We start from the raw sequence: 25,889 nt of genomic DNA on the forward strand, positions 1-25,889 counted from the left end.
CCCTGAGTTCCCTCAGTATTTATTGCTCAAAAGATAAGGGAGTAAATCAGCAGTAAGACATACAGATACACGGAGATGTTCCATTTGCCCAGGGACGGGCAGGAGACAGATGTTTTTCTTTTACTGAGATTTAAGAGAATGGTACTGACCTTCAACCACAAGCAGGCTTTAAGCATTTGCCTAACAAAGCACATTCCTTACAGCCCAAAATCTTTTCAACCTTAATTACCACAGCGATGTCTCTAGCAAGGACAGGATTGGGGGTAGAGTCACAGATTAACAGCATCTCAAATACAGAGCCAAATGGAGTCTCTTAAATTTACTTCTTTCTATATAAACACACTAACAAGCTGACCTCTCTTTTCCCCACAGTCTGTCTGTTCTCAGATCTCTCTTCAAAGCTGTCAGATGGGGACATTTAAGTCTGCAGAGGTTTCTGCTGCCTTTTGTTTGGCTATGCCCTGCCCCCACAGGTGCAGTCTACAGATGCAGGCAGGCCTCCTTGAGCTGAGGTGGGCTCCACCCAGTTCGAGGTTCCTGGCTGCTTTGTTTACCTACTGAAGCCTCAATAATGGCGGGCACCTCTCCCCCAGCCTTGCTGCTGCCTTGCAGTTCAATCTCGGACTGCTGTGCTAGCAATGAGCCAGGCTCTATGGGTGTGGGACCCTCCCAGCCAGGTGCGGGATGTAATCTCATGGTGTGCAGTTTGCTAAAACCATTGGAAAAGCGCAGTATTAGGGTGGGAATGACCCAATTTTCCAGGTGCCATCTGTCACGGCTTTCCTTGGCTAGGAAAGGGAATTCCCTGACCCCTTGTACTTCCCAGGTGAGGCGATGCCTCGCTCTGCTTCAGCTCACGCTCAGGGGGCTGCACCCACTGTCCTGCACCCAGTGTCCGTCAAGCCCCAGTGAGATGAACTCAGTACCTCAGTTGGAAATGCAGAAATCACCTGTCTTCTGCATCACTCATGCTGGGAGCTGTAGACTGGAGCTGTTGCTATTCAGCTATCTTGGAATCACCCCCAAGAAGTATTTGTTTATTGTATAAAGTTTGGAAAATGTAACAAAGAATAAAAAAGAAAAAGTCACCTGTATTTCTACCCTGCAGCAATAGTCACTATTAGCATTTAGTATCTTTTCTTATAGGTTTTCCTGTATGTGCTTGTAAACACATTCAGCTGTGAAATTGTAATTGAACTCTGTCTTGATACACTATTTTCAGAACTACATTCTATGTTGTGAACATTTCCCCACATCATTAAATATTGATGTACCATAATTTATTTATCATTCTCTGTTTGTTGGTCACTTAGTTCAGTTAAATATACCTATGTAAAACTTGGAATTTCTATACTTTCTAATATTTGAAGAGAGTGAGTGCGTATTTCCCAAGTCTTTCAAAGTTCAACACCCCTCAGATTTGTTTCAATTGTTTCTCCTCTAATATGGTTTATCTGCATTCCACCATCTGAATCTATTTCTCCTGAATTTAATCCTGTTTTCTTGTAAGTTCCACCCACAACCGAAGAATTTCAGAGAAAATCAGGAATATATTTTCTTAAAATTGGTGAATTTTCTTTTATAGTCTAATAATACAATATCATATTTTCTCAGTTATTTTCATTGGCTAATACTGGCTAATACTAGCTTTTCATGGAACTAATTATTTTTAGTTTATAGAACCTCGGGGAGTACCTAGTGTGTAGTCCTTAAAAGCACTAATTTATAACATAAATTAAGTCCCAAAGTTATTTCTCCTCACCCTAGACTTATACAATATGCTATTTGCAATGGAAAGAACATTTATTTCTTTTGTATTTCTTTTATATTTAAAATGTACCATGATTCCAACAACCACTTAGAGTATGACTCTAATAGGCACCATATGACCTTTCCCCAAAAGCTTCAGGTTATTTGTAATTTTGACATTTCCTTCTCTACTATTCTCCTTTTCATTAATACAATGTTGAACTTAGCAGAAACGAAGCCATAGGATTCCAGCACTCTTGTAGAAACCTCCTTCTAATGTGAAATTAATCCATTCATCCTGCAGCTAAGGACCAACTTCTCACAACATTTCCACCTGGTCCTTGTGAGATAATTTACTTAAAGCCACTTCTATTATGTTTGCTGCATTGGTCAGTTTCCAAGACTCTGTTAAACAATGATTTAAGGCCAGGCACAGTGGCTCATGCCTCTAATCCCAGCACTTTGGCAGGCTGAGGTTAGGTGGATCACTTGAGGTCAGGAGTTCAAGACCCCCCTGGCCAACATGGTGAAACCCTGTCTGTAATAAAAATACAAAAATTAGCTGGGTGTGGTGGTGTGCACCTGTAATCCCAGCTACTTGGGAGGCTGAGGCACAAGAATCACTTGAATCTGGGAGGTGAAGTTTGCCGTGAGCTGAGATGGCACCACTGCACTCCAGCCTGGGTGACAAAGTGAGACTCTGTCTCAAAAAAATAATGATTTGACTTGCAATAGTTAATTTATTCTTGATGAAACCATGCTAATTCTTGGTAATCATTATTTAAAATATGTGCTCATTAATCTTCTTCAAATAACTCAAATTTGTCTACTCATTCTGAAATGTTTATGACTACTACACACTGGTGAGTGTGAGATAGGGAGGAGATGGAGAGAAAGTGAGTGTGCAATGTTCTGACACTTGATGAAGTCGGTAAGAATGGAGGTTCAGGGCAATTTGGGATAAAGGAGAGGGGAGCGAAGGTCTGTAAGTGATCAAGCGTTTGGCAGAGCCTGCTGGGAGCTGGTCTGGGGCCACAGTCCTGGGGGAGTAGTCTGGAGAGACAGGGGCCTGGGGCTACTAAGAACAGTTCCACTTAGTTTCTGGTTTTCCTTCCAGTTTACTGTAAGTAAACTCTGAAAATAAAATTTGTAGATTATTTGAAAAATGATGGTGGTGGTAGAGTGTATATTTTTTTTCTACTCTGGAGAAAACTCAACCCTTTATTTTTTAAATAGATTTTGTAAAAGTGAAAATTATAGAGGTCTCTGTTGCTGTTATTTCTGGAAGACCACAAAAGGAGAAAACTTCCCAGGTTGTATTAACTTCTAATTCCAAAGAAGGAGGACACTATAAAATTTTTGTTTGGGGCAAATGAATTTCAAGTACCATGCACAACTGCTGTTTTTCTCGCTGCATGAATATGTGCATTTGTGTACCCACGAAGACATTGGTTCTTTCTAGTCACCAGCTTCAGTTGCAATTGAATGGAATTCTGTCCGTCAATCTCTTCCAAATAAGGATATACAGCAAAATTCTTACTATTTCAAGTCAAGTCTTCCAAATAAGAATATACGGCAAAATTCATACTATTTCAAGTCAAGTCACACAACAATTGTTTCTTGGCTAACATGAATGATCTTTACAAAGCTTTTGCATATTCTTTGAACCCAATACTTGGTTTAAAGTCTTATTTTTCTTAGTTTTGTTTCATTTTGAAGTTTCTTAAGATGGCTCAATAGAATTTTGAGTCATGGCATTCTTCTTTATGCATGACAATGAAAAGATATTGTTAAGAATTATTAAGCTAACACAGACTAATGGTGATTTTATAATTTTATACATAATTGTTAAATTTTCCAGGAGTGCGACTTAGTACAGAGCCAAATACAGCTCCTCTTTTCCTCATTGGGAGACACATTAATTTCTAGATGTTAAAGAGAGTTGCCAGTGTCACGCAGTGGGTTAACAAATCTCATTGTAAAATCTAGTGATCTTTCTACTGCATCACATTTTATCAGCAATGAAAAATTTTAAAATGATAAATAAAAAGTTGGAGATACAGTCATGTGCCACATAATGATGTTATGGTTAACGATGAACCACATATGATGGTGGTCCCATAAGATTATAATATATTTTCATTATACCTTTTCCATGTTTAGACACACAAATGTTTACCATTGCATTACAATTGCCTACAATGTTGAGTACAGTAACATGCTGCACAGTTGTGTAGCCTAGGAGCAACAAGGTACACCCTATACACTATATAGTTTGTGTGTGTAGTAGGCTCTACCATGTGTAGGTTTGTGTAAATGCACTCTATGATCTTTGTGCAAGGACAAAGTCATCTAACAAGACATTTCTATGAATGTATCACCATCATTAAGTCAGGCAATTGTATTCTCTTCATGTAATTCTTCCATCCGAAGAAAGAAATCTTGTGTGTGTGTGTGTGTGTGCGTGTGTGTGTGATGGAATTTCGCTGTTTGCTCAGACTGGAGTGCAATGGCATGGTCTCGGCTCACTACAACCTCTGCTGCCTGGGTTCAAGCAATTCTCCTTCCTCAGCTGCCCGAGTAGCTGGGATTACAGGCGTGTACCACCACAACCGGCTATATTTTTATATTTTTAGTAGAGACGGGGTTTCACCGTATTGCCCAGGCTGGTCTAGAACTCCTGACCTTGAGTGATCTGCTCACCTACTGAGTACTGAGATTACAGGTGTGAGCCACTGTGCCCAGCCTGAAGCAAGAAATCTTCATAATGGTATTACTTCATTGTTCACAACTTGTTGAATTAGTGAACATATGGAAAGATGGAGTGTATTTATATTCTTAAGGTGTTCAAGGAGTTATTTTTTTAAAATGTGTGTGAAAAAAGTACCATTTTATAAATGATTAAGAAATCCTATCCATTAGATTAACGTGTCTTTGTTTTGGATTCCAGGGGTCAGGGAAGCTTGGCTAAATTTAATTCTGCCCAGCATGGACATTTTGCTTTTGATAGTCATTTTCTAATCCTTGGCTAATTAAATCAGGAATTCCATCTAACTTTTGGAGTGTGTGTTGTGTGTGTGTGTAGGCTCATATATGTGGTAAATTCCTGCCAATCTGTAGCCCATATGAAACCCTGAAATTACCCCTCCAAAGTCTGACCAACCAACCATCTCTTAATCAAGAGACTAACGGATGCCTTAAATTACAAATTGGCCGGGAGGTTGGAAATGTTTCCAAAACCTAAGTAAGCAATTATAATTATTTTGTCATTCCAGTCATACAATAAAACTGCTGACTAGAAACTACAATGAATTGTACAGTATTCCTTCACTCATTATAATATATTCTGAAAGTAGGTCATAACAGAAGTTTTTTTTTTTTTTTTCAGTTACTAGAAGTAAATAATAATGTGTTCTAATGGAATATCACTTTAATCAAAGTCAGAAGACTTAAAGTCTAGTTCTCTTTTGATCCTAGTTAATTCCGTGAACTTTTCTATACTATATTTCCTCATTTTTAAAATCTGAATCAAAATACTTGATTAACAACATTTCTTTCAGCATAATGTTGAAACAATTGTTTTTAGTTCACCTGAGGAAGAAAATAAGTTGATATTTTAATATATTCATTCATTATTATTCATTAATTCAGATTTACTTATCATAGAATTTCTGAGTGACTTCAGTATGCAAGCTACTGTGTCATTTATTTTTAATAATACTTATTTTAATTAATATTTATTTTCTCCAAAGAGCCTACATCCATCCATCCATGCACTTGTCCACCCATCCATCCATCTATCATTTGTCAACAAATAGTTTTTGATCAGTTATTATATGCAAGAACATTTAAAAGTTTATGGACCTTCTGACTAGCTAATATTTCCATAAATTTCTGGAATATTTGACAAAAATATGTTAAAGTATTTACCACACATATCGCCCAAAGGAAGAATAATTTTTTGAAAAGATGATATTGTTTAATATACTATTTGAATTTTTAGTAATATTAATAATGATGCCAAAATTGTGTATGTAAATGGGATATGGAGAATATTACGTGATATGAATTATGATTGGATCCTCTGAATTGAAATACAGAACCAGCAGTCATATACATTTGTACAGACATGTTGTAGACCCTGCTGAAACCATAAATTAAGCAAAATCCTTCTCGTAAGAGTGCTTTTCTCCTTTCAGCCTTTTGTCTTATTATCATGATCCTGTCAGAGATGTCTGGTGGCCAGGCATGGTGGCTCACGCCTGTAATCCCGGGACTTTCAGAGGCTGAGACAGGCAGATCACTTGAGGTCAGGGGTTTGAGACCAGCCTGGCCAGCATGGTGAAACACCATCTCTACTAAAAATATAGAAATTAGCTGGGCGTGGTGGCGCTCACCTGTAGTTCCAGCTACTCAGGAAGCTGAGGCAGGAGAATTGCTTGAACCCAGGAGGCAGAGGATGCAGTGAGCTGAGATAGCACCACTGGATGCCAGCCTGGGCAACAGAGTGAGACTCCATCTAAAAAAAAAAAAAAAAAAAGAGAGAGAGAGAGAGAGAGAGAGAGAAAGAAGCCTTGTATTATGGTAACTATTTGTGGAAGAGGAAGAATAACATTCATCAAAATACTCAACTGGTCAGTTCTTTTAAATGGTTACAATGATGATAAACTTTCTAGGGCTGGCACAAGAATTCCTCACCTGTGAAATCAGAAATGGTGAGTCCAGTGTCTCCTCAACCGGTGCTCAGCCATGTTGCAGGCTAGTTCAATGTCAGCTGACATTTCACACAGGATGATTTTCAGGCATGGAATGCAGATGGAAGCAGATTTGTGAAAACTCATTTCTGACCTTTAAAACAAAAGGTTTTTGCCATGGAATGAGTAAACGTGATGTAATCATATACTAGAGGCTAATTCAAAGCATGTTTCTAGTGCAAATGGATTTAGAAAAGCAGCCCCTCCTTGTGCGTTTTAGCAAGAAGAACTGAAGCTATACTTCCAAACAGCTCTGCTGTGAATAGCCCTTAGCTCTTGCGTTCACATTCTTGGCACATTGATTTCTCTGGGTCGCTATCTAGTTCTATAGTGTAGCGAGGTCATAGACATTTATGTATTTGGTATCCATAGCTCTTTGGATGAAAAGTTCTTGCTGATCTCACTGTAGGGAAAATGACAACACAAAAATACCATTGCAGTAAACCAGCCATGAAAAATATCAAATTGGTGAAGAAAAGAGGGCAACCATTTTTGTGTAAGTAATAGATAAATACATTTTGTGCAGTTTTCACCATGTGTAAAGTTAGGAGAGCTAACATGGAGGGTTGAGAAAGACAAGCACTCTGCTTTTGGAAAAGGTACATTTTGTTGGAACTTCAAGGAGTGTAAAACATTCATTCATTCATCTTTTTGTTGAATGAACACAGTGACTTGGGGCCATGCTCTGTAGGCACAGAAGCTGTGGGCTGTCGGAGCACTTACAGAATAGCAGCCAAGGGAGGGGCTAGCAAGCCAGGGGCATAATCAGGCTTTCTTATCAGATTCAAGGCTTTATGGAAGAGATAATGATTGAGCAGAATTTTTGAAAATGGATGGATATTTTCTAACATTGGATGATGAGAAGGAATTCTAGAAAGAAATTGGGTGAGATGATGATGAGTATGACACATCCTGCAGTGTGCTGGGGTGGGAAGCACTGGGCTGGGCTTATGCACCGGGTATCAGAGGCAAGCCTAAGGGAGGGAAACAGAGAAAATCAGGGTGGGTCTCAGACTGCACAGGCCGCTACGGTTGGGCTCTGTTCGTGATGGAAATCCATGCCTGGAAGGATTTTAAACTGGGAGAATTAAAATAAATTGACAGAAAAACCAACATAGTTTGCTTTCCTACGAAGATCCCCCACAGCTGCATGCAAGAGGGGCGTATAGAGTGCAGGAGAATGGCTCATCAGGACAGTGGTGATGCGTGCATGGGACTTCACTTGGGAAGCACAGAGGACTTCACTTGGGAAGTGCAGAGAACTTCGTAGCTGCATGAACGTGTAGAGTCAGAAAGAATGGGTGGCTCCTAGGACTCTGATTTTGTGTCTGGGCTGAAAATAAAAAAATAGAAGAGGAGAAGAGGAGGATTTTTTTAAGACTTTGGGCAAAGTTGAAAGGTACCTCTGGTAACCCATTTATTAGAGAGGTCAAATGGGTAGATTAATGTCAAGTACGAAGAACACGGTCAATAAGAGAAAGGGAAAGATTTGGTTTGTGTGTATGTATGTGTATGTATACATGTATATATGTATATGTATCTCTCTAAGTGTAGACACACACTTATGCTTCCTCATGTGTATACTTTCTGCTTACTTACTTATATATAGCTGCATGGAAACCAAAGAGTGGACGGAATTGCTAAAGGAAGGTCAAGGGAGGAAGGAAGAGGGCTCATACGGAGGCAGGCAGAAGAACATGGTCTGGAAAAAGAGTCTGAGACAGACTGTTTAAAGAGAAAGGAGAAGATCAAGGGTAGCTTAAAGAGGAAGGGAGCTAACATGATCAGATGCCACCGAAAGATCAAAGAAAATGATGACTCCAGTTCACTGACTGTGCGTCAAGAATTCGGAGGTGATCTAGGCTGGGACCATCTGAATGAAGTGATAAAGGAGGAGGTTAGCTTGCAGTGGGTTGAAGACGAAGAAATGCAACAAAATTGCTAAATATTTTTTCGGTTGTTATCATTGGTATCCAAATATCGGTGTAAGAGATAAAGCAAGAATGTTAAATAATTCACTAAAATTTGGACAGACAAATACAGTTTCCTAAAAGAACATTGCATAGTTGACAGTTCCAGACCATTGCAAAATCCACTGTCTCTGTCAGCTTCCTCACATCATCACAGGAATAAAGTGGTTGGTGTTTGGAGATTTTAGTTTTGTGGTGTACGGTACACATTTCCCAACACTCAGGCAGATCTGCACAGAACCACAAGTGACAGTGACCGGCTTGGCTAGCCTTGCAGAGGAATGTACATTCTGTTAACTGGAGTTTTCTTTAAACAACTGGTTTTGAATTGGAAGGAAAGAATACTTTGAACTTTTCCAATTATGAGCCATAAGTGATTCATTCACTAACAATATTATTATTACTATTATTTTGGTTCTACAATCTGTGTCAGTATTTATGCTTTATTTTCCATGTAAGGAAGATAGTTAGACATTTCCCTGCTCTTCAGGAGCTCTCAGTTTGGCTGTGTTGGGTGGGAACAGAGACAGTTATGAGACAATGACAGCATGGTGTTTAAAATGTTATAAAAGCAGTGTCTGTATTGATATTGGTCATGTCATGACTACAAGCACTTATTAGCCACTATTCTAAATGCTCTGGATAAATCCTCACATTTAGTACTGAGCATCATTATGCTTATTTTAAGATAAGGAGTCCTGAGAGAGTGTGGGCCTATCCAAGCTGCCGGGCTCAAGGGTGGCCAGGGAGACCCACTGCAGGTCCGCTTCCCTGGCTGAAGCCTGCACTCCCAACCACTGCGCTAACTGCCTCCATTGCAAAGGCCTTAGGGGAGCACAGGGGTTCCCAGAGCGCAGTTGTCAGGGAATGTCTTTCTAAGGAAAGGAAGGGTGAATTTGAAATCCACATTCCAGTGTGGCAGCGAGTCCTGGCATCGGCAGCAAGAGGCACCCAAGCAGATGGTGCAGCTGGCAGGGCAGCTGCCACCACCTGTGCTTCTCCTAATCTCCTGCGCGGGTGCTCCCTGGGAGGTGTGGTGCCCTCGACTTCACCATGGATGTGGGAAGGAGAGAAGAAAGGCAAGGGCATTCCAGGAAGAGGAACCACATATGCACCTGCATAGAGCTGGAAAACAGTATGACCACACTGTGATGAGCAGGTTCAGTGTGACTGGGAGGGCTGGGGGAGGCCAGGGTGTGGGGATGGGTGACAGCCATACAGACAGGCTCAGCTTCATCCACAGTGGGACCACAGGGCACCTGGGAGCGCATCTCACTCCTGCCAAGTCCCGGGTCGCTATATAAATGGTCAAGAACCAGGCTGGGAGGATGTGTCTGACTCCCCCAGAGCCAAGCAGCAGCTGAGCAGTAGGAGACAGGAAGGACAATCAAGGTAAATATAATGCCGGATAAAGATATAACCAAGTCCGATCTCAGCGATTCCATCATTTTCTGTCTTCACGCTGTGTTTATTGGCTCATGTGCAAATGTGCTGGTATTGTCTAGTGAGATCCAGTAATGCCAGTTTGTCTTCCCAGGCACACAGGCATTTGGAGGAGCCACATTTAACATGGTGTGTGGGGCACAGAAACAGAGGAAATCATTGCATAATGTAACAATGATCCTAAAACTGAATTATGTTAATTCATTTGAAAAGTTAAATCTTACTACTTTTAAACTCACTTTCTCCAGAATGACAAAGTTAGCAATTCAAGAGGTTATGCTTTAGTTTTGTGTAAAAATTCACTTAGAGCTTCTTATTTCCAAGTGAAAGACATTACTTTATATAACACGGTGTATGATGACCTCAGAGTTAGACTTTGAAGTTGAAAACTATTTTCTTTTCTTTTTTTTTTTGAGACGGAGTCTCGCTCTGTCACCCAGGCTGGAGTGCAGTGGCCGCATCTCAGCTCACTGCAAGCTCCGCCTGCCGGGTTTACGCCATTCTCCTGCCTCAGCCTCCCGAGTAGCTGGGACTACAGGCGCCCGCCACCTCGCCTGGCTAGTTTTTTGTATTATTTTAGTAGAGACGGGGTTTCACCGTGTTAGCCAGGATGGTCTCGATCTCCTGAACTCGTGATCCGCCCGTCTCGGCCTCCCAAAGTGCTGGGATTACAGGCTTGAGCCACCGCGCCCGGCCGAAAACGATTTTCACACGCAAATGAATGTGACCCAGTGATGCTGTTCAGATGTAGCCTAGTCCTTCTCCCACTGCAATGTTCAGGACAGATCAAATCCCCTCATTTCTCTCTCTCTCTCTCTTTTTTTTTTTTTTTTTTGAGACAGAATCTTGCTCTGTCACCCAGGCTGGAGTGCAGTGGTGCAGTCTCCGCTCACTGCAACCTCCCTTTCCCAGGTTCAAGTGATTCTCCTGCCTCAGCCTCCCAAGTAGCTGAGATCACAGGCATGTGCCACCATGTTCGGCTAATTTTTATATTTTTAGTAGAGACGGGGTTTCACTGTGTTGGCCAGGCTGGTCATGAACTCCTGAACTCCTGATCTCAAGTGATCTGCCCATCTCGGGCTTCCCAAAGTGCTAGGATTACAGCACCCACGGTGAGCCACCATGTCTGGCCCCCTCATCTCTCTTGAAATCAGCTCTCTGACCTGTTAAGAGAGGGCTACCTTTTAGTGACACCTGCTGGAAGAACTAGACATAGCAGATGAAGAAATCTGGAAGGGACTGTTCTGTCCGCGTTTTCTCAGTTTACACTGGATTTCCACATACAGGCATACCACTGTCAAAACTGCAATACTCTCCTTACTTTCGGATGCTTTTAATGTCCTGGAGAAGGTGGCCTCATACTCCTGTCAAGGCTGACTTGCCTTGAACTGGTTAACACCTTCCATTAACTCGGTCATTGTCAGTTCATTAGAGGAAATAAAGGGTGTTTGTTAGTTCTAACCACATAATCCCTCAAAGAGAAGGGATTTAACATGGAACACTAATTGCCCGGCCTGAGAAAAGTGGGAACTCGGTTTAGGATAATGAGGTGGAAATTGTACCAACAAGGAAATCAGGAGATGGGTTTCTGGTGCAGCCTCGGGTCCTTGGTGGTCGGCCAATGGTGGATCTGCTGGTCCATCACTGGGGTCTCAGTTTCCTCACAACGCATTTAAGTGCAGGCGGGGCAATGGAGGCAGTGAGGGAGTGCCTGCTGCGTCAGCAGATACACTTAAGGGTCATTTCCCATGGCCACTGGCTTTGCTTTGAGGGGAATCTGATGTTCTGGGTCTTAACTTCAGTTCTAAAATCATCATGTTAACACCTGTCTTGAAACAGTGTGTGGAGCTTCAGCTGGGATGGGTATGGGAGTGCCTTCTTGTTCTCTCCACTTCCCTTTTGGCTTTCTCTTAGGTAAAGTCAAAGGCTGGGCTGACTGATCGGCAAGCCAGCTTCGTTTAAAAAAGATCAAGTCTTTCAAGTTTATAAAAGTAGTACTGGTTGTTTCTAAAAACTGGGATGTTGATGAAATGTGCACCCCTTAGTTTTTATGTTTATACATATGTGTGCTCCCTTGCTGCTGACCTATTTTAACTTCCCATGAGTGCCTGACAGTGCTCAACAGTAAGACCCAAAAAGTACACTTGTTCTTTTGATATCTGAGGGGGATTGGTCCCAGGAACCCCAGGATATCAAAATCCGCAGCTGTTCAAGTTTCTGATTGAAAATGCTGTAGTATTTGCTTATAAACTATGCACATTCTCCCCTATACTTTCAATCATCTCTAGATTACTTATGATACCTAATACAATGTAAGTGCTATGCAAATAGTTACAATTCTGTATTTTTTAATATTTGTATTTTATTATTTTTTAAAAATTTTTATTTATTTATTTATTTTATTTTTTGAGATGGAGTCTCGCTGTTTCACCCAGGCTGGAGTGCAGTGGCATGATCTCAGCTCACTGCAACCTCCACCTCCCGAGTTCAAGAGATTCTCCTGCCCCAGCCTCCCAAGTAGCTGGGGCTACAGGTGCCTGCCACCATGCCCGGCTAATTTTTGTATTTTTAGTAGATACTGGGTTTCACTATATTGGTCAGGTTGGGCTCGAACTCCTGACCTTGTGATCTGCCTGCCTCAGCCTCCTACAGTGCTGGGATTACAGGTATGAGCCACTGCACCTGGCCATATTTTTATTTTTTATTGCTTCTTCCAAATATTTTTGATCTGCAGTCCATTGAATCTGCAAACCCGAAAATAAGGAAGGTCAATTGCAATTGATTTTCTGATCCCAGCGACTTTGTGAACAAGCACTTTAGCAGAGCAAGTCTCAGCTCTCCTTGGTCTAATCCACGAGCTTGAGAAGGAATGAAATCGTTTTCTGGAAAATAGTGTAGATGTGGGCTGGGAATTTCATTGAGGAGCAAAGTGAAGATGCTAGATGGAAGAACTTTTATAAAGTTGTTTGAGTGTCGTCTTTGAAGCCTTTATAGTATTCCTATTTATGTATGTGCTTTAGCTATTGTTGGAAATCTGTTGTAGATAAGTATTCAAAAAAGTACCAAAAAAAAAAAAAAAAAAAAAACAAAAAAGGAAGAAAACAATAAACCATTGTAGTCCCTTGGCAATGACTAGGATTGCTTCTGAACTGAGTTCCAACGAACAATGAATGGGATTAAAATTGTGTTACACAGGAGTTGTTATTATCATAAATATTATTTCATCAATATTATGTATATTACAATGGGATGAAGGAGATATGATAACTCAATTTTCCCTCTATGTAAGGAGTAAAAATACAATGCTACATTTTATGCTAAGGGAAGTTTTATACGAATGACAAATTTTGTATAAATGAAATTGCTAATGACTGATCTTGAGTAAAATAGAGGCATTATGGGAAATGAATTGTATTTCTAGGTAAACATACATACTTACACAGAAAGCATCCTTATCCAAATTTGGTAGCCATTTGAATTTAAATAATCTAATTTTCAGAAATATATTTACCTTACGATAGGTAATACATTGTACAAGGCCCTGTATGCAATCCTAAAGACCTGGGATTCAAATTAGGAAGGGGTATCTCTTCCTAGAATTTCAGTTTATTATGTACTTACCTATAAAAATTTATCTGCCAAAATATACTATCCAAAGAGGATCAAGTGCTAAAATATTCATTTTTGTATATTTGAATATGACTTATTAGAATTTAAGTCAATCTGGAGAAAATCTTTGGGAGTCCAACCATTTTTTTTTTTTTTGAGACAGGGTCTCACTCTGTGGCCCAGGCTGGAGTGCAGTGGTATGATCATGGCTCATTATAGCTTTGACCTCCTGGGCTCAAGTGATTTTCCCACGTCAACCTCTTGAGTAGCTGCAACCACAGGTGTGCACCACCGTGCCTGGCTAATCTTTGTATTTTTTGTAGAGATGGGGTCTTGCCATGTTGCCCAGGCTGGTCTTGAACTCCTGGGCTCAAGGGGTCGTCCTGCCTCAGCCTCCCAAAGTGCTGGGATTATAGGCATGAGCTACTGCACCCAGCCCAGCCCACACTCTGCTTCTCGGGAAGACAGTCCCTGAGCATGCCTCAGTGGTGAGAACAGGGCATGGCCAAAGTCAGTGGGCAGAGTCTTACAGTCCACTGGGTGAGCCTGGGTACCCTGGAGACCTTGCTATAGCACCAGCTTACAAGAAAGACTGTCTCTGTGGGAGAAAAGCCTATGTCTGCTTACTTGTGGAGAAAAACAAGAAGGGAATTCTGATAACAGATACATATAGCACCTTGGCTTTCAAATCAATCCAGTGATAAGTTTAAATATGTAATTTGGTGATGAGTTCAAGCATCTTTTCACATTATTTTCAGTTATATTACCGTTATAATGTATGTAACTGAAAACAAAATTTGCAATGGCATCGTTTCGTACAACTGAAGATGTACCTACCCTATAACCTAGCAATCTCAATTCCAAATATTTAGCATAGACAAACATTTTCTTCAACTGTACAAGGAGACATGCATACATATTTATTGCAATATTGTTAGTAAATAATGTTGCAAAAATTTGGAAACAACCAAAATGTCTGTCAGTAAAGGAATCTATAAAGGAACTGTGTGGTCTGTCTGCACTGTGGAGTACTGTGGAGAAGTTAGACAAAAATACCTAGTCCTTTATGTGTAGACAAGGAACAACATAGAAAATATGTAGTGGAAGGGAAAAGGGAAGTTTTAACAACCATATAACATTTGATAGCACTTTTTTTAAATTTAAAAGCACAAAATATTTTAAATTTGCCCATATATTAGGTTTATTTTCATATATAGACAGTTTTTGACTTACAGTGGTGCAACTTATGATTTTTGACTTTACCATGTTGTTAAATGTTTGCAATTTTGATGTAATGTACAATAGTGAGTAAACTACATGAAATAGTCAACATTTATTATAAAATAGGGTATGTGTTAGATAATTTTGCCCAACTGCAGGCTAATGCAAGTGTTCTGAGCATGTTTAAGGTAGGCTAGGCTAAGCTATGATGTTGGTAGTTCAGTTGTATTAAATGCATTTTTGACTTGCAATGTTTTCAACTTACAGTGGATTTATAAGGACATAACCCCATCATAAGTTGAGAAGTATCTGTATGTGTTTACATTTCATCTTGTATTTATCCACATACATAGAAATGTATGTCTGAAGAGGAGTGTCAAATACATGAGTGGTTACATCTGGTGTGGGAGGCAAAGCTAAAATTAAGATGGTGCTTAAAAGATGTTCATTTTATCTACAATGTGTTTTTATATATAATTTACGTAGTAAAAATACACACGTGAAATTATGAGTAGAAGCAACTATATCAAGGTATAAATATTAACAGTAGTTAATTCTGGATGTAGACAGTAAGGATTGTTATTTTCTCATTTGTACTTTTCTGAATTTTTCAGAAATGTCAAAGCCTAAAATAAGGAAAATGGTTTATCTTTTTATATTTGCTTCCTTCTTGTATTGTTGAAATCCCATTTTGGGAGAATTATTAGGACTATTGTTTAATACAAGAGGAAAATCCTTTCTATAACTATTAATTTTTAGCTTCTGTTTTAAGAGAAACCAGTGGTTTCCAGGGTATTTGGGTCTATATAACTTCATGTCTTATATGTTTATAGGGAGGATCTCATATAACTTACAGTTTCTTTTACCAATAGAGTATAGACATACTAAACAGCAATGCATGATAGATACACAGTGCATTCCATTTAGCAAGCAGGTATAGTCACTGAGTTATTTAATAACTTTAACTGAAAACAATAGCTCCTATAAAATTTTGCTCATTTTGGCAAAGTCTAGAGAAAGATAAAGTGATAGATGATAGATTTTAAAGTACTCTTATAAAGTTTTGTAAGTCAAGTATTCTAAGATAGAACAACTTTTATGGTGGTAAAGAGTTTTGTTTTGAGAAATTAATGGAAGGGAAGTAAAGACAGTTTTTTGTTTTCATTTTATTCTATTACTGCCACTCTAGCATCCTATAACATTTCCCTGATATACTTCTCCTTGGTCCTAACATTCCCAAGTAAATTACTTCATCTTTGTTCCATACTCCTTGCATTAGAGATAGAAATTCAGCTCAAATTAGTTTATCAAAATGACAGTTCCTGGTGTCAGGGATCTGGAAAGTCAAGGAGTAAATTTGGTCTCAGGCAATCCTGGGTCCAGGGTTTTGTTTCTTTCATTTGCTATTTTGACCCTATGTGTTTCCTGGGCTTTATTCCCAGGCTGGCGCTTTCTAGTGTGAACAATATGAGTTAGTGGCCCTAGATGCTCATTTTCCTTAGAGCTCTGAACCCCAGAGACAGAACATGACTGTTTTATTCAGCAGCCACGTCAATGCTTAAAAACACCTCCAGCTGGCCTTGCTTGGATCATATGTTCCCCATGGAAGAAACAGTATGTCCGTGGAGATGCTGCCCCCAGTTAACCACCCTGTTCTGGGCAGGAAGAGGCCCCTGCTTGACGTCTTTACCATAATGACATGGAGTGGGGAGACTCATTCTCCAACTGATAGAGGGGCTCTAGGCAGAGCAGTCCCTAAGCCTTTGAAGTGTGCATGGCATTTGTTTGATCCTCTGTTGCATCACAAACACTATACATCCTAGTCCTGTAATAACTTGCTTGTCATCCCCCCACTGAACTATCTGGCTCAGTAGCAGGGATCCTATCTTGCTTATCTTTGCATCCTTATTACTTAACATGATAGGTGGCACGTAGCTGACACTCAATTATTCACATGCTGAATAAAAAAGATGTGAATTCATGAAAGAGAATGTTGGTTGTGGAGTAACGTCTCTCTCAAACTAATTCTTCTGTTGATTTAATACTTCATAGAAGGCCATTGTATTCCTGTACTGTGAAGAAAAATTGAGTAATTAATAATTTTAGGTAAATTCAAACAGTGGTATTGAGTTGAGTCGATATGTGACATCTAATACATCAATTATTTTCCAAACTAAATATACTCAATTGACATGCTGCCATGTATAGAATTTGTTTTACTGGCATACAAATAAAATCTAAAATAAATGGTGTAACTGTCTTTAACGCTTTGCAGTGCTCTATAAGTAGCCACATTTGTCTGGCATCCTGTGACAAGCATATGGCCCCAGAGATGCAAAATTTTCTATAAACAGTGCATCTCCCTAATGATTAGCGTATGATGTGCGCTAGTTCTATCTTAATTATATTTAGTCCTTTAGTACTGTATGTTTGATCATAAAAGGAAATTTAACTTTCAAGTTTCTGGAAATAATGGCAGAACACAGTCAACATATTGTAATCGTTCTTCACCTTTTTATGTTCCCAGAGACTTGAGGTTTAATAGAATAAGAGAAATTCCAGGGAGCGCCTTCAAGAAACTCAAGAATTTGAACACTCTGTGAGTACTTACTTATTGCTTATATGTAAGGTTCCTAAAATTATTTGCTGGTTGGATTGCAATTTACCATGAAAGTCATTCTGAGTGTCAACAACAGCTAGTAGAAGAATGACACCTTGTAGATGTCTCATAACTGGGAAAATTCTGCTGCTTCTTTACACTGCCTACATTTTTATAACCTTTTGAACATGGAAGAGATTCTTATTTATCCAATTTATTTGTTTTCTATTGGTTTAGAAAAACTTCATGAGAGGAAGAAATACAGAGAAGGAGGGGTTAAATAACTTGTCTATGAGTCCCATGGCAAGAAAGCAACAGAAATGAAATTAAAATTCACAACTTCCTAACTGCAAAGTGCATGCTCTACTCAGTATGCTATTAGGCCTTCTTATTTGTGATACTCTAAAACAAAGAAAAACTTTGGAATCATGTAGAGATGCTGTTTTATGATAGTTTTAAATGAAAAAACATATCACATAGAGAAAAAAATGACAACTTTAGGGCTAAGCACCGATAAACGTTTCCAAGTTAAAAGGCATTTATTTTATTCACTCAACAGTATCTTTTATCTATTGTGGGCTACCAGTTGGCTGGTTTTCTATTTGGATCCAAATGCACATGCCCCTGCTATGATAGAACTGATGGTCTGACATTGTGGGGCAGTCAGGTAGCCAACACCCAACTGTAATATGTCTGTAATAAAAAAACCTCTATTAAGTGCTACAAGGAGAAGAGAACTATGAGAGGTGACAACCGGAGGTTCAATGTGTAAAATCTTCCTATGCTGCATTTAGATTAATCCACTGAGTGAACATGCTGAGAGTTAAGAATGTTCAGTGAGGCTAGACCCGTATGGGGGTGTTTGTCTTCTTGTCATAATATTCTCATGATAGAGTTAGCAATTTTATCAACTTGGCGGAACTCACCATATTCAGGTCAAGCTAGCCCTTCTAACTTTAGAGCTGAGATCATAACTTTACACTTGTGTTTCTCCCATCTGGTTTCTTTCCAGTAACTGATGCCGGAACACACATATTTTTATCACAGTATCTCTGTTTGGGATGATGTAAGAATACAAGAAAGTAAGGACTGCAGGGTTTATTCTTTGTTTTAAAATAAAGCAATGGTTATCAAAGTGCAATTACAAAAACATTTCCTGGAGTGCCTGTGGACACGCAAATTCCCGGCCCTCTTCCCCAGGGATCCTAATTTAGGACTTCTCAGGATGGGCCCAAAGATCTGCATTTGATTATTATTGTTTTTTTCTTTGAGACAGAGCCTTGCTCTGTTGCCCAGGCTGGAGTGCAGTGGCTCAATCTTGGCTCACTGCAACCTCCGCCTCCCAGGTTCAAGCAATTCTCCTGCCTCAGCCTTCTGAGTTGCTGGGATTACAGGTGCCTGCCACCACACCCGGCTAATTTTTGTATTTTTAATGGAGACGGGGTTTTGCCATGTTGGCCAGGATGGTCTCAATCTGCTGACCTCATGATCCACCCACCTTGGCCTCCCAAAGTGTTGAAATTACAATCATGAGACACCGTGCCCAGTCTATTGAGTATTTTCTAATGAGTATTTCTGAGGTGTCCGATAGTTGAATAGCACCATCAACGAAGCCTTTCATCACTGTCTACTGAAACATGTATATGATAGATAACCAAATATTTTATTCATTAAATGGTGAATATGATAAAATGTTTTCAAATATTTTCATTAGAGATAGTTGCCATTTAAAAAATTCGAGGAGTGTGACAAACTGATAAAATCCATTGGGGTTTGGCCACATTTTGGAGTTACAGTACACAATTATTGATGAACATTAATTATTGATGAACAATCCACCTCTTCACTTGGCAGAAACCATGGATAATATTAATTTGTTTCTAAATATTTTTTATTAGAAAACCATAATGGAATAGTAATTATGCTGTTAATTGTAAGCCTCTTTTATACCAGTTGCTTTATATACATTATCTATATTCCTTTCTCTCATGCTTTGTGGTAGGTGTTACTAGGTTCATTTTATAGATGAGGAAATTGAGGTTCCTGGCTGTAATGTAATTTACCCAAATTGAGGCAGATAGAAAGGATCAGAGTCAGGGTTCCACACAGTTTGAACTGTTAACTGCTGGGCTATATGGTTTCTCATGATAGCATTCAGAAGAGTACTTCCCTGGAATACAGATGGTAGATCATTTAAACAGTAAGTTGTGTGTACATGTGGTTGGTGTGTGTGTGTGTGTTTGTGTGTGTGTGAGAGAGAGAGTCAGAGAGAGAAGGAGAGAGAGATTTCTGTCTAGAAAATGAGTTAAGCAATGAGACACCACTCCTGAGACTTGAGAGGAATTTGTTAGACTAGTTAAGTGAAGACCCAAAGGTCTTTACTAATTTATTGTAAAAGCAAAAGAAATAAGGACACATTTTTTAAAAATAAAGTTAAAATTTTCATGAAGAATATTACAAATTTTGACCATATGGCTCTTATACCAGCATAGCATCACAAAGCGAAATCAAGCATCTGGTGATTCTATTTCCTTGGGTTGCCTTTATAGTAAATTGCATAGAAATTCCACTGTTTTCTTACAATTTAGAAAAATGCCAACCACATTGCTTCTATATTGTAAAAGAGAGGGTTTTCTCAAAAGAGTTGGCATTTTGTATTAAACAGAGCTTGCTAAGAGGTTTACTTAATAAAAAATCTGGAAATGTTATGTACTGCTGGAGCATAAGTGCTAGAGGGTAAGATCAAGGATATGTTATCAGACCCTGAATTTCACCCGCTGCAGCACAGCAAAGTGGTGCCTGGCAGAGCTCTGTGACTTGCCAGGGTGCCTCCGCCTTCCAGTTTCTGGATGAAACTGATAAGAGTAATACATTTGGGAAACAGGCTCAAATTCAATTGTGGACAACACAATTATGCTTATAAAAAAGATGATTGAGCCCTAGAGGAACAACAATAGCTAATAAATGCCAAGGACAAAAGGTTAGACTATACCACAAAAATAAAATAAATGCATGCCACTATTTAAATAGCAGCAACAGAAATACGAAGATCTGATTCTAGGACTGACACACCTCACTCATCTGCATTCTGGAAGGAAGGCCTAATTGAAAAGCAAGGTGAAAAGAACCTTGAGAATAATGTCAAATGGGAGGAGCTGGGGGGGTATTTCTGGTCCTTCCAATTGTTTTGTGAAGTGTAGCAAGTTATTTAACTCCTTAAACCTTAAGTTTACTAACGTTTCCTCTGACGTTTTATTTTGAAAATTTCAAAGCTACCCAAATCGCAAAAGAAGGGCATGATAATTGCTGTGTATCTTTTACCTAAATTCACCAGTTAACATTTTGCCACATTCACGTTTCTCTCTCTCCCCACACTCATCTATGTCTGTTTATTCTAATTTGGCCGAATCTCTTCCAAATACATATGCTACGCTTTATTCCTAGGTAAGACATATAGCTATAGATGCAGTACGTAGAATGTTTAAATAAGTATCACATATAGTTAGTTAATGTATGTATTAATATTATTGTTAAATGGCGTTAAATTATATGTTCTATTTATTTCATGCTAGTAGATAAAATGCAATTGATTTTTGTATATTGATATTGTCTCTAGTGACCTTACTAAATTAAACCTCACCAATTCTACTCATTTGCTTATACCCTTTGGATTTTTGTAAGTACACTGTCATGTCTTTTGGAAATAAAAAGTTTTCTTTTCCAGTCTGTATACAGTCTCAGGGGACAGCACGTGATATTAGTGGTAGTTTTTTGTGTAAAGCTTGTATTGAGAAGATAGTGGCATATGATGAGCTAGTGATCGATTTGTGACAAAACCACTGATAAGAGTTAGGTCATTTTGTCTTTGCTCTTACCGAATTCAAAAATAAATGCATTATTCTCACTTTTGCTGTTCAACAATCAACCTTATCACTAGTGGCTAATAGACTAATTTATCTCCACAAATTTGGCACTGCAGCATAAATTGCACTGAACTTCACCAACATTGAGACCAATTCTTCTGCCTATTGACCCGATCTGATCCTAGATGTAGTTCTCTTAGGGCAATTTCCACAAGCAATAGGGCCTGAGCACTGAATATAGTGCTAGCTTATTGGAAGATGGTCTTGGTAAGGCAATGTAAAAAGGACTCTGGCTGATCTCTTCCTAATAAATTTCTCTTATTATCCTACAAAACAAAATCACAACATCAGGAGAATCAAACCAAGTTAAATGGTCTTGTCTATTTTTCAAAATTTATTGTCGATCATAGCAGAAACAGTATGGGTGGCTATAGAGTGAATGAGAAGAATCAGGGCAGATCAGAGTAAACTTCCAATTAGTAAATAGTTGACTTTAAAATCTACTGGAAGACTTATTTATTTATTTATTTATTTATTTATTTATTTTTATCTATGCCTGTACATTGTTAAATTTTGAGTATTACTCTTAATCTCTTGACTTTGTCACTATTTTGTTCTATACAATAAAGGAGCATTTAAGATACAGTACTCCTATGGAATCAATTCAAAGGTGAATAACTGTATTTTTTTATTTTTGAGACAAAGTCTCTCTCTGTCGTTGAGGCTGGAGTACAGTAGTGGATCTCAGTTCACTACAACCTCTGCCTCGGGGGTTTAAGCAATTCTCCTGCCTCAGCCTCCCAACTAGCTGGGATTACAGGCATGCACTACCACGCCTAGCCAATTATTTGTATTTTTAGTAGAGATGAGGTTTTACCACGTTGGCCAGGCTGGTCTCAAACTCCTGACCTCAGGTGATCCACCTGCCTCGGCCTCCTGAAGTGCTGAGAGTACAGGCATGAACCACCATGCCTGGCCTGGATTTTCATTGTCCAAAGAATGTTTCATCTGTGAAACAGATCAATAATGAGAATTTTTCTAAAGCCAATAAAATGTTTAATCAAAATAAAAGTAACATAAATACATAATTAAAAAGAAAGAAATAGCATTAATGTATGCACAATTTGCAATACTAAATATATTGCAGACTCCCCCCGACTAGAAATATATAATTAAAAATTATAAAAGGATTTTCTCTTTATTGTAAACATGTTATATGTGAGGTGTTGTGGTAGGTGCTTTACAATGACTAAATATGTGACCTTGAATAAATTGTTTTACTCCTTGGATCACAGTTTCTTCACCTACAAAGCTAAGAGATTATGTCTTCTGGTAATAAATGTTTACCCAATTTCCAAAAGAATAAAAGATGCAGCTATAGGCAAGATTCAAAAGGAAAGTTGTTATAATTACAGGTTAAAAAACACAGTATGTTTAATGGGAAAGTTTCAAGTCTCATAACAGGTGTGTTATTTGCCGACTTTTCTCTTTCAAGTTCAAAAGGCTGTTTTCAGATTCATGAGAAAATGACAATTAAACCGAGGCTGGGGTCTATGTTGGTACTGAAACTACTGCTGTTTTTTCCCTTGAGCGTGTCTTGTCTGAAGGGCTGAAGACACAGTTACCAGCCAAAGAGGTTTCTCTTTTCTTAAAGCATGCTGTTTGACATGGAAATTTTACTAGTTTTTCTTTACAAATCCCTTAAAAGTTAATGATGAAATGTTTGCACCCATAGTAATTATTTCATCCTCTTATTCATTGTTCTTCACTTATGTGTCCTGTTAGTAGAAGAAAAAGGAAAGTATGTAAGTAGGAAATGTATGAGCACTAAATCAAATTTGGGATTTCTACCCCTTTGTAATTTTTTATTATGTTGTTTAAAAGTGATTTTGACATAGTTTTAAGCATAGTAAAACATTTTAGTAAAAACACATGAAATCACTATAACAGTGTAAGTATAAACATAATGATAGCTTTTAGAATCTTCTACCTGGGTGAGAGCTCGAGTTCTGACTTTCATTAGCTGTATGATATTAGTTTCCATATCTATAAAAGAGGATAATCATAGCTCATATAATTAATGTAATGATTAAACAAAATAATACATGTAAAATATAGTGTGAGGATGCAAAGAAGCTATATTAATTTTCCAGGGCTGCTGTAAAAAAAATCACCAAAGCCTTGGTGTCTTAAACTAAAAGAAATGGATTCTCTCACAATTCTAGAGACCAGAAGCCTGAAATGAAGGTGTGAGCAGGATTGTCTGCCCTCCAGAGGCACTGGGAGAGAAACTTCTCCTTGCCTCTTTTAGCATCCAGGGCCTGCTGGCATTATTTGGTGTTTCTTGCCTTGAGGCCACATCCCTCCAATCTCTGCCTCTATCTCTCGCTAAGAATTGCTTTCTATTCAGTGTCTGTAGAGTCTCTTGCTTACATGGATAGTTGTGGATGGATTAAGGGCCTACTCTGAATAATCCCTTGTTTTCAAGATTGCTAATTTAATCACATCCCTGAAGATTCCTTTTCCTTGTCAGATAAAATTTACAGATTCCAGGAAGTACAACCTGACATTTTTGGGTGGCCGTTATTCAGCCTACCACAGAAAGGTAAAAGTTTATTATCATTAGTTATGATTGGTGGTGGTAGTAATAGTAGCAATAAGAGTAATTATAGTAGTTGTACTGTAAGAGTAACATATATTTAGACACCCTAATTTTGAGTTGCAAAAAGAAGAATAAGGCATGAAAATATCTATACTTTATGTGACTTTGGAAACTAACACCATAAAAGGAAACATTATATGAAGCCCAAGATGTCATATCATCTAAGAATCAAATATTCAATATTTTACAGTGCTCTTCTTGATATTAAAAAATAGGCAAAAAATAAAAAGAAAGAAGCTAATATTGTTGAGTCCCTTCTCTGTGTCTAACTATAAATTCTAATAATAAATATTAAAAATAAAGTCAGTATTATGGAGACACTGTTGTAAATGTTCTTCATTTACTTGCTGATTTAATAAACCCCATGAAGCACTATCATGATCCTTATTTTATAGCGTAGGACACTGATGCACAGAGAAGTCTGCTAACTTTGTCAGTCTTGCAGAAAAATGCAGTGGTAGATCTTTCCTTGACACAGTGGCTCTGGCTACAAAGTTCATGCTCCTAGATAGTCTGTAATACTGCCCCTCATATACTACCGTCTCTATGTGATTTCAGGAAATTTTAACTTCTGCATTGTAAAATGATGACTCACATTTTTCTACATTATGCAAATATAGAACCTGCTGTATTTTCCAAATGGCTTGCACAGTGCTCAGTGGAACGGTTTAGTTTTTTTCTGCCTCATTTTGGGGAACTCCCAGAACACACAGGTGAAGCTTTAGCAGCACAATTACCATCACTCACCTTCTCTGAGAAGTTCTCTTCACCTTCATTTCTCCCTTGGTCTAACTTCTTGTCATGTGTTGGTATTTTGATACTGGCCAGAAATCGAGAGAGAAATTTCTGGGGTGGATGCCAGGAAAACTTGGCTCATAAAAACTCTCTGATAGGCACATCCCAGATATTTCTTGGCTCTAAGGTGTGGGCTTTACTAATTGGGCCATGAAGTCTCCTTAGAGACTTCTTATGATTTTCCTTTGCCTCAATTTATGTTACTCTGAATTTATAGACCCTGTATAAGGGATGATACATCCTGGTTTCCAAAAGAAAGCTCCAAAATGGTGAAAACACCCAAGAGCATACGTTTCTCTTAGAAGCACGTTGTATCCTTTTTACAGAGTATTTATGTACTGAAGTACCAGTAGTAATAGACATTTGCACTCCCAGGCCATCGGCTCTCTCTTCACTCCTGCTGCATCGAATAAAAACCATCCTGGCCCCTTTCCACAACCACCTGTGCCCTAGATCACTTCCCTTCTCTCCCAGGCAGTGGCAGATTCTTGTGATTGTCCCCTATCTCTCCTAATCATCAGTTTGTCATTTTCTTTTGTACTTTTCACACAAACATACTGACATTTAATAATTTCTGTAACATGAAGAAATAACTTCCTTTGATCTGACATCTCTCTCCCTCTCTCTTGCTATCTCCCTATTTTCCTGCTCCCCTTAGGAGCAAGGCTCCTAGAAGTGTTGCTATTTCTCCTTCTATCTGTGAGCTTTCCTCCCTTCCTCTCTTAAACCTGCCCGGCTCAGTCTGGAGCACCACCACACCACTGAAAGGCCGTCTCCCAGGTAAACGTCGACCGCCATGGGTGCCCCATCCCATGGGTATTCTTCAGTGCTTGTTTTGCTTACCCAATCAGTAATATCTGAAACAGGGGTCAACTCCTCCTTTTTGAAATATTTTCCTTAATTGCACTTTGTGTTATCACTTGCATTAGTTGGCTACGGCTATCATAACAAAATGCCACAGACCAGGTGGCTTTAAAAACAGAAATGTGTTTTCTCACAGTCCTGGAGTATGGAAGTCCAAGATCATGGTGCCAGCAGGTCTGGTTTCTCCTGAGGCCTCTCTCCTTGGCGTGTAGATGTCATCTCTCCCTGCATCCTCACTCGCCTTTTCTCTGCACGTAAGATATCCTGCTGTCTCTTCCTCTCCTTATGAGGACACAAGTGTTACTCGATCAGGGCCCTGTCCTTAAGACTTCACTTAACATTAATTCCTTCTTGAGGGCC

The 25,889-nt window shown here is 38.9% G+C and overlaps 1 protein-coding gene across 9 annotated transcripts in view; it reads left to right on the plus strand.

Moving 5' to 3' along the window:
• Nucleotides 1–25,889, plus strand: part of PXDNL (peroxidasin like) — a 381,495-nt gene that overhangs the window by 8,683 nt on the left and 346,923 nt on the right. For 5 of the 9 annotated variants that reach the window (XR_001885752.1, XM_017872748.1, XM_017872751.1 and 2 more), the window contains exon 1: nt 19,486–19,545. Coding sequence is in view for 4 of the 9 variants with exons in the window: in XM_017872748.1 (XP_017728237.1) it covers nt 19,490–19,545 (56 nt within the window). In the remaining 5 variants the exon portion in view is untranslated. Of the gene's footprint in view, nt 1–8,112; nt 8,401–16,772; nt 16,853–17,273; nt 17,346–19,485; nt 19,546–25,889 lie in introns of those variants that run through there. The other 4 variants (XM_017872753.1, XM_017872752.1, XM_017872754.1 and 1 more) reach the window with 3 other exon arrangements.

The sequence above is a fragment of the Rhinopithecus bieti genome, unplaced genomic scaffold, assembly GCF_001698545.2.
Source record: "Rhinopithecus bieti isolate Rb0 unplaced genomic scaffold, ASM169854v2 scaffold_6979, whole genome shotgun sequence".
In the NCBI taxonomy this organism is placed as follows: Eukaryota; Metazoa; Chordata; class Mammalia; order Primates; family Cercopithecidae; genus Rhinopithecus; species Rhinopithecus bieti.